Genomic DNA, 9,265 nt, shown 5'->3' on the forward strand with positions numbered 1-9,265 from the left:
AAAAAAAAAAAAAAAAAAAACAGTCGGTGAAATAGCTGAATTAATCTGTATCTTAGCTTCCAGGACACAATTCTGATTGATATTATTGATTAATATAGGTCTCAGGTTGCTGCGATAAGGGAAATGAGCCAGCTCAGAATTCATGAATTCAGCTCTTCCACCAAGTATTGTAGGGATATCTGTTACAGAGAGTGTAAAGCTGCCCCGTTCAGGCTAACGTCTCATAAACTCTTTTGTCTATTTCTTAAATGGCTGGTCATCTGTGAAGACCTTCAATGAGGGACGTATCTCTTTGATTCTCAATAGCATGCAAAGCCTTGTGCTGAAAACGGGGTTGCCAGTAAGAAACTAACCTATGAGGACAGGAAACTGCCGATAAGCTGCGAGTTTGGGTTGAAAAATATTCTCCATTAGAATCCTCTCCATGAAAAATAAATCCTGCTGAAAGTTTTCTGATCTTAATATAGCTTCTGCGTGGCATTTCTCCTCCTCGTGGACTCCGGCACGACCGGTGCTTTCCAAAACAGTAGGAGAAGTTATGCTGCCTGACAACAGATAATATCAGAAAATATGGTTTTAACATGACACTATTATGCACATAAATGTCAAAGGGATAAGGTGCCTCTTCCTCCCCCTGAACAAAAGCATAGAAAAATCTATCATTGTTGAAAAAATACTTCTGCTATCACTTTTTTCTTGCTTTAGTTTTTTCTTATTGCTCAAATATTCAATGTGATACTTCTGGATTTTTTTCACAATTTATGTGTTGCTTCTACTGTCCAAAGTAACTTAGTATCATCAAATTTGGTCACTTTCTGTCTTTCCTGAAGATCAGTTATGAAAATGTTTGCTGTGCACAGTTTAGAAAGATGAAAAGGCTGAAGAAATGTAAACCTCCCAGAAAAACGTTACCTCTCTCAGCAGCTGCAGGTGCAGCCTGGTCTTTAGTCATGCTAGAGGTGCTCCTCTTCTCTGGGGCTCTGCTGCCTTCTGCTTTGGAGGTAGGTTCTACTTGTGATGTGTTAAAAGAATCATACATGTCCCAGGAAGTGACCACTATCCCTAGAAAGGAGTTAAACCACATCATGTAAGCCTCTTGTGTCTATGTTGTTATAAAGAGCTCCAGCTGAGCAAAGATTTGCTTTTTATGCCATACACCCAACTCTTTGGCAGAGGGGCTTCAAAACTGAGTTAGACTTGTCTGTGTGTGCTTAGCTCTTCAAACATGGGTTAGAACAAGCCCTGCTGGTGCTGATAGCACACAAAAAGGGGAAGATAAGTTTTCAGACCAGATTAATATTTATTTTACTTCTCATTTTGATATACTTTCTTCTTTTCCGCTCATTTTTTAGTAAAGAACCCAAAAATGTTTGGGATAGCATTCCCCATAGTTTTCTTTGGCCTCCCATACAAACAACGTGTCCATAGTGAGACGAATCTCAGTACCCGTATCCAAAACCTTGATATTCCTCTACAAGTGTCTTAGAGCCTTGAGCTTGAACGTTTTGTAAAGTTGCATTTTACCATGAGGCTTCCACAACTGTCTGCTTTCCCTGGGATTTTAAATCTTAGAACAAAGTTCTCTTCTTTGCATTATGGCAAATAGAAATAGAAACTAGTGTCGCTGAAAAGTTGGGGGAGAAAAAAGGGAAACTATATCCTTTTATATTTCAAGAGCATAGCTTAAACAAAATGTCATAAAATCCCCCGGCAAGGGAACTGTGTAGTAAATGTGAGACCGCTTTTATTTAATACCCTTTCCTATATAGTTCCTATGTGGTCAGAGTTTACCTTTATCTTCCATGATGATTTTGTCACATTGTACTTTCTTGTTCTTTGTGGCTCCATTAATGGTTTGCATCATTTTCTCTATAAAGCGATCGTTACCAGGTCTGTTTTTGCAAACGTCAGCATATACCTTATTACGCTCCCTTGAAAAGAAAATACGTGTATATTGGCTTTCTGAAAAACAGTTGCATTCAACTTCTCAAATCATGTAACCACGAGTTGAGCAGAAAACTGTGCTCCACGTCATATGTTTACTGCTTGGGGTTTTTTTGTGTGTGTGTTTAGAGATTTTGTTTCGCTCCACATGCCATCTTTCAGCAGCTGCTTCTCACCTTGTGATGCTGTTCTAAAACAGAAAAGTAGAGAGAGGCCTTAGCAAAAATCCCCACTCCAACTACTTTTGGTCTTTGGTGGAGTTTGGTTCAGAAAAATGCGGCTCTCATCACTTAGAAGTGAAGGACAGTGCATCGAAGAGACAAAAAGGAATTAGTACATTTCCATTTCATCCAGCCCTCAGGAGTGTAGGAATGGTCAGTGGGAACAGTGGGGCTTTTTGTAGTCTCTGAGTTTTAACATCCTGGCATGGATTATATCAGGCCTTAATCCACCAGCAGTTTGCTGCACTTGGGAGGAGTGGCTGTGTGTTCCCATACAGTTGGTGTTATGTGCTACATACATCATGTGCATGATTCAGAGAATGCACTTCCTGATCCCCAAATATCACACCGGTGCGGTTCACAGGCAGAGGGTGTTGGAGTCCTACCATGAGCTTTGTGTGTATTTCAGCAGAAAAAAACCCTCACTTATCTCAGATGTTTGACTTGCAGTACATTACGTCGCAGGCTTTGGGGCTTGTGTCTACCAAAGCCGTGTGACAAGTCTGGCATCCATCGTGGACAGAACTTCGCTGCACTCTGTCACAGTCAGCTCCTGGGAGGAAGCCAAAACCTGTGCCTTCTGGGTTAACGCCCTGCCAAAGTTCGTGCTAGCCCAAGGAGGAGACTCTGAAGTGGAAGCAGGGTGGATGTAGCGGAGGGGAGGCATAATGCCTTAGCAGGCAGGGTTGCTTGTGGTGGGCGAGGTTTTTCACCATGAAGAGCTTCAGAGAAAGCCAAGACTGCCATGTTTGTTTTCATCTTTTTTACTAAGAAAATAATTGGCTGTCAAGCTACGTATAATTATCTAGCCAGAGGTTTGTGATTTCTGTTTTCACTGAAGCTAAATAATGAAATTCCCATATACCACAGCCCTCCATCTTCTCTTTTCCCCCATTCCTGGTGTGTTCTCTTGCCACCTAACCCCTGCTTTTGCTATTCTGCCTTCACTGACCAGTGAAAGAGGACAGGAACTTGATCAGCAAGATGGAGGTGTCAGGAATTTAGTCTGTCTTATCAAAAGAGAGAACGAAGCCCAGTATGGCCTCAGATAAAAATGAATGGCAAACTGTAGCAGCCAAAACACCGAACCCATGTGTGAGCATCCCGTTCAAGTCTCTGCGGCCAGGAGAAATTAGGTTTGCTGAGCACACAGTGCATGTATGCAATTACAAGTATACATACAGAACTCTTGCAGCGTCTTCTGATTCTACAGACACCAGAACAGGTGGAATGTCCAACATCCGGAGAGTTTCTGTCTCTGTGAGATAAATATCCACTTTCTTGTCTAAGTCTTCTTCTGTCAGTTGTGCTTTTATCTCCTCATGCCTCACCTGTACATCTGACAAGTTACAGGAGGTTAACAAGCGTGACTTATTCTGCTCTCACTTCAAAAGAAGGCAAATTGATTCTGGAGGTATCATCATAATCAGGAGCCAAAACTTGTGAGGCCCTGGGTGTCTCACAAATCTCTGTGCTCCAAAGAACAGATTAAATCTATAATTATACAGTGTATGTTCCTTACCAGGTAAGCTAACAGCTGTGTCTTGGTGAGAGCCAGGTTCTGCTATTCCATCTAGCACGGACTCTGTTATTGACGTGGTTGATTTAGAAATTCTGCTGCTTCCATATGTCCTTCAATAACAAAGAAATAAGCTGAAATGGTATGTGAGAATCCAGACGTCAGTGAGCAAAGCGCTACAAAAGTAGCAGTGTTGTTATCAGGATAAACCACAGAGGACTTTGTGATAGCGCGTACAGGAATGCTTGCCTTGTAAAAGAAGTCATAGAAGGCTTTGCAAAGAAAATAATGAAAAGGATGGGAAAAGACTTAAAAAGGAAGAATTCATCCAACAGCATATCCTGAGGCATTAAATAGCTGATGGAAAAGAAGCTGTTGAGCTCAGATTCATTCTTAGCATATAATAACGTGACGTGTTGGTTACCTGCTGAGTGATAACACATACATACAGAGAGCACAGTTCTCCACTGGAATTAAGATCCTGTGGGGCTTTGCATGTACTGAAACGTCTTTGAAATGCACAAGAAACTCATCTCGAGGGATCAGCTTGTTAAAAAAAAAATAGATAATGTTCACAGAGTGGATAGCCATGATGATAACTAGAAGTAAAACTCAAAACTGATGTATAGTTGGGAGGTTTTCAAAGCAGATTTCTCTTCCTCAGAAGTGTGAGCAACTGTAAGTATACAAGGGGCGTTTGATGTGACGTTTTTAAGACTTGTATTTAATCCTAGGGTAAAATCTCTTCGTTCTGTCTTTCAAGTGGAGAGCCCATCTCCAAAAAGATGTCTTTTTTACTTCACCTTCTATTTTTAAGCCATTTTTTGTGTATATTGGCTCCTGCTCAATAGCTCTGACTCTAGGATTATCCCTCACGATAAGCCCCTATAGGGAGCATGACAAAAAGAGTGTTTTCAAAGAGCAGTCTCTTTTGCTCAGAAATGACAATGGCATTAACTCTGCCAAAGGAAAGAGTAAATAATACTTGTTTTTATTTAACTAGTGGGATTTTTCCAGTGCTGACTTGACTTGTCTTTTAGTCTGTGTGACTACATACATAGCGGCTTCTCTTCATGAAATGTGAATGCGTGCACACTATGTGATAAAGCGATGTCATCCATTGTTTTTCATTTTTAAACAAATTGCTTCTTATCTTCCTTCACATTAATTACCCGAATTTGTCACCCAGAAGATAAACTTTGTTTATTCCCTCTGTAGTGAAGGTTTGGCTCCAGTAAGTAACGAAATGTGTAGCTTAGCAGTTGTAACTCAAAAGAACAGTTTTGAAATGGATGCACATGTGTGCATAGAGGTAACTTATTTAAATTAATTTAAAAGAGAGAATTCTAGTTATGCTAGCAATATTTTGAATATCTGAAGTGACAAAATCAAGGTTTTACAACAGGGTTGTTGATACTTCAGAAGTATCACTGACAGGCAAAATACCATAAAACAGATCTGTAACTCATCAGTGAAACCAGACCTTATGTTTCCAGAGCATTTTTCTATACCCACAGCCAAACACTTGTTGATATATTGCAATTTTTGAAAAATTAAGTGTGAGGAAGGCAGGGTATTTGAAATAGCTTGGGCAGTTTAGTGAAGAGCTGCAAATGCCCCTTCTGAGTTTATGCTCTTGCTCAGAGAACTGGACCACAACCTCCTTCATTTCTGAGATAGTGCTTTGTCGCATACTTGAGCATAGGTCCTAATGTAACTGTGTTTGTATGGCCTAACCCTTACAAAACCTGTAGAGTGGAGGTCTGCATTTTTGTACTGTGACCATCTCTAAAAATGGTCCATTCTGCAGTGTTACATAGGAAAAAGTGCATTAGGAAGGAGAATTTGAATACAGTGAGAAATATTACAGCAGCGTGCGCTGCGGTGTGCTTTCAACTACATGGATTAGCATTTCAGAATCAGTCTCAGTCACAAGTAATGATAAATTCCACTTGTTCTGTTTGTTACTATGCCTCAAATTTCAAAGGATGACTATGACAGGTAAATGTGTGTATTTTAGCAAGAAAGCATTAGCTCTGCATCATTATTCCATCTCTCATCCCCTCTGCAGAGCAGATGCATAACTACTGCAGGACAAGTATCTGTGAGATACGAGTTAAGAGACAGCAATTAATGGACTTGCCTCGAGTGTGGGGCCGAAAAACTATCATCTTCTTCTAACGTCTGATGTACAGAGAAAGAGAGAAAGCCTGATTCTGTGGCCCCCAAGTAATCGCTCAATGCCAGGAGCTTGCTTTGTTTGGATACAGCAGTTTTTGGATCTGGATGGAAGAGCGGGTGGGGTGTCACATCCTTTCCTTCGTCATCAAAAACCTGAAAAAATATTTAAATCATAATAGCAATATCACTGTCTTCTCAAAGCAAATGGCAGTCATGACACATGCAACATTTTGTCTTCTCTTGAAGAAAAAGAAGACCCCGATCCAGGCAGGACACAGAGGCATTCACCCTCCTTGACAGAGCAGGCAACCCTGTTGTGTAAATGGTGCCTAATATATACCACCGACATGGGCAAGGAGGGGTTGATTCCCTCTTTCCCTTTAGGATTCAGCCTTGAAGAGGCTCTCATCTGTGCTTGGGTCTTCTTTGGAGCCATCCTTACAGAAATGATGCAAAATATCTGAAAAAAAATCTATGTCCATCTCACTATCTGAGATGCTTCTTCTTGTTCATCTCTGTTGTCTTTCCTTATTTATTCTATGACTACCAAGAGTGCCTCGTTGACTGTGACAACTCGTCAAATTAGCAGTAAAGCAGAAGCAACTAGAGAAACAGAGATGTGTCTTTTTTGTATGATACTGCTCAAAATATTGTTTTACTTTAAGAAGATATTCAGTATGGTCTTTAAGCAGAACTCTCAGATAACGTTATGAGAATCTTCTCTTCTTTTAGGTAAAGGCATACAAGTGCTACACCCAACATCTCATATAGATTTGAAAGCAAGTAGTTCTTAAATTAGGAGGACTGTTACTTTAAATTGCTTACCTTCACATCAACACATACAAACGTGAAAAAGATTATTCTGTCCCTAGACACTTTTTTCAAATAACCTGCTTTAAATTGTGTTTTTGTTAACTCGGGTGGAAGGAATGGTTGGCTTATCTCATGGCCTTCTGGAAGTCTCTCAAGACAGGCGCTTACCCCCAAAAAAAAACAAAAAACACCACTAATAAAAAGTTCAAAAAAATAGCAAAACCAAGGCAAACTGTGTTAGTCTGTGGGTTTTTAAACCATGGAGAAACAAGCGTCCCTAGCCGCTTTGTTTTTATTCTTGCAAATCAGTTTTGGACGCTGATGCGCGAGCTGTGGGTTTCCCTGTTCATGGCAGAGAAGTGGGACCAGATGGCCCTTAAAGGCGCCTTCCAACTCCAATGGTTCTGTCATTCTGTGGTCATCATTTCAGACTGGATTAAGCTCTTGGATCTTTTTCTTTCTCCACACCTCTTCAGCTCCAGCCATGCCTTTCCTTTCCGCTTCCCTCCCCTCCTTCTTTCCTCGCTACTTTTAGACTCCACGGGAGCTCCCACTGAAAGTGTTTTGGTACCGGTGCCCGCGGCCTCTCACCCGCACATCGTGCTGCCTGTGCTCCTGGGTCGCCTTCCGCACAGCTCTGCCCGCGGAGGTGTGGACGTGGCTGCTCAGCGCTGCACTTGTGTGGGTGCCGCCTGTGATGCTCACCTGCTTTGAGATGTTGAGGGTGGTCCTCCATCTTTGTCTCAGTCTGAAACCAGAAGCGGTTTCAAGCCTCAAAATACAATGAACCAAGTACAATGAACAAAATTACCTATTCCTTAATTTTCATATAAACCGTTTGGGTTTAGTAATAGTAATAGGGTATGAAGTAATGGGGTGATAAATAGTAACGGGGAATGAAATAGTAAAGGAATAATGTAATTCCTTCAGGAAGATCTCCACTTGGCTTCTAAGGAGGCTTTTTTCAGTGGTAACAAGGAGCAAGGTGGACAGGGCTGGGGAAAACCATGGTAAAGCAGAAGTGTCACAGGCGTTATTCTGCTGTCCGGGGCTGAAATACCAAACGGGAACCGAGGAGCAGCTGAGACCCGTCCTGAGACCCCCCGAACCGGCCGCAGCTGTACCGCGGGGCTCCGCAGCTCCTCGCGATGCCCCGGGGGAGGCCGCGGCCGCGCACTCACGCAGAGAACGGCCGCGCTCCGCCCGGGCCCGGCATGGCGGCGCTGCTCGGCGGGGGCAAAGCGTCGGGCGGTAACCATGGCAACGCGCCCCAAAGACGCTGCGCGGTGATTGGTTGCCAAGGACGGCGCCGCCGATAGGTCCCCTCTCTCCCGCTCTCCTCACTCCCGCCCGGTCTGAGGAGAGAGAGCCGCGCCGCGGCCCGCCCGTCCCCGGGGTTCTCTCCGTGCCCGGCGGGGCTGGGCCTACGGGCCGCCCCCTGCCCGCCCCGGGGCTTCTCCCCGCCGGCAGGGCCGCGGCAGCGCCGGTCCCCGCTGTCACTGAAACACAAAGGTCCTCGGCGGCCCGGGGAGGCGGCAGCTCCCTCCGCCCCTGAGGCGGGGAGCGGGCCAGGCCGGGGCCGGGGTTTGTGGGGTTTTCAGTCAGCGAAGCTGCACGCGTGAGTGCTCTTAGCATCGCCCCGCGGGGCCTTTCCCGAAGTGTTGAGCCAGAATGCAGCATCCCCGCCTCTGTCAGTGGCCGTAACGCCCGGGTTAGTACCCGCAGCCTCTGCGCCCTTGTGCGGCCCTGTGGGACAGCTCCGCCCGCGCACGGGGATGGCTTTGGGGACAGCAGCATTAGGACCAGACGTGTTTTGTGTTTTGTTTCCCTTTACGTAGGACCACCGCAGCGTCGCGCGCAGCGCTGCTCCCCAGGACCGCGGTAGGACGACGCCTTCCGCGCCCCAACGTGAGTAACGCCGGCGGGAGCGCGGTTTGCTCGGTGGGGAGCGGCACCCGGACCGTTTGGGCCCCGTGGGCGGCACCGAGCGGTTCCGCCGACCGAGAGGACCCGGCCCTTTTCCGCACCGCTCCGCCGCAGAAGTCCCGCTGCCGTGAGGGCGCGGCGCCGACGAGACGGGGCGGGGGGCGGGGCCCGGAGGAGGAGGGCGGGGCCCGCGCGGTGATTGACGGTTGAGCGGAGCGCGCGCGTGCGACTCCCCCCGCCTCCCCAGGCCCCTCCCCTCCGCGGGCCGTGCGCGGTGACGTATTTCGCGGCGCGCCGCCTCGCCCCGCCCTCGCCCCGCCCTCCCGCCGCTCCCCGCCGCCGCGCAGCCCGCGACCCTCCGCCGCCGCTTCCTCCTCCGCCGCGGCGGCGATGTGACCCCTCCCCGGCCCGGTCCCAGCCCGCCGCCCCCCTTCCCGCGCAGCGAACATGGCGGAGGTGAGAGCTCGACGGCGGAGGGGCGGGGGCCGGCCCGGGAACTTGTTGCGCGGGCCCGCGGCCGGGCGGAGCGTCCCGCAAGTTACTTGTGGGGCCGGGAGCAGGCCGCGCCGCACCGAGCCCGGCTCCCGCAGCCGAGTCCCGCGCGGCCCGGCACGCCTCGGCGGCGGGGATGGGGGGGAGTCGGGAGCGAGCGGCCCCTCCC

The 9,265-nt window shown here is 46.9% G+C and overlaps 2 protein-coding genes across 6 annotated transcripts in view; one reads left to right on the top strand and one right to left on the bottom strand.

The window, feature by feature from the left end:
* The window catches only part of WDR78 (WD repeat domain 78), a 17,867-nt gene extending 9,840 nt beyond the window's left edge, over positions 1 to 8,027 (bottom strand). For 2 of the 3 annotated variants that reach the window (XM_021404955.1, XM_021404954.1), the window contains exons 1-8: positions 7,860 to 8,027; positions 7,270 to 7,426; positions 5,828 to 6,018; positions 3,688 to 3,797; positions 3,348 to 3,504; positions 1,792 to 1,931; positions 913 to 1,062; positions 354 to 545 (exon numbers count right to left, since the gene is read on the bottom strand). In XM_021404955.1, the coding sequence (XP_021260630.1) occupies positions 354 to 545; positions 913 to 1,062; positions 1,792 to 1,931; positions 3,348 to 3,504; positions 3,688 to 3,797; positions 5,828 to 6,018; positions 7,270 to 7,426; positions 7,860 to 7,894 (1,132 nt within the window). In that variant the 5' untranslated portion in view covers positions 7,895 to 8,027. The remainder of the gene's footprint in view (positions 1 to 353; positions 546 to 912; positions 1,063 to 1,791; positions 1,932 to 3,347; positions 3,505 to 3,687; positions 3,798 to 5,827; positions 6,019 to 7,269; positions 7,427 to 7,859) is intronic. The other variant, XM_021404956.1, reaches the window with a different exon arrangement.
* MIER1 (MIER1 transcriptional regulator) overlaps positions 8,252 to 9,265 on the top strand; it is a 32,310-nt gene continuing 31,296 nt past the window's right edge. For 2 of the 3 annotated variants that reach the window (XM_021404962.1, XM_021404963.1), the window contains exon 1: positions 8,925 to 9,060. In XM_021404962.1, the coding sequence (XP_021260637.1) occupies positions 9,052 to 9,060 (9 nt within the window). In that variant the 5' untranslated portion in view covers positions 8,925 to 9,051. Of the gene's footprint in view, positions 8,390 to 8,516; positions 8,587 to 8,924; positions 9,061 to 9,265 lie in introns of those variants that run through there. The other variant, XM_021404964.1, reaches the window with a different exon arrangement.

The sequence above is a fragment of the Numida meleagris genome, chromosome 7 (genome assembly GCF_002078875.1).
Source record: "Numida meleagris isolate 19003 breed g44 Domestic line chromosome 7, NumMel1.0, whole genome shotgun sequence".
Taxonomy (NCBI): Eukaryota; Metazoa; Chordata; class Aves; order Galliformes; family Numididae; genus Numida; species Numida meleagris.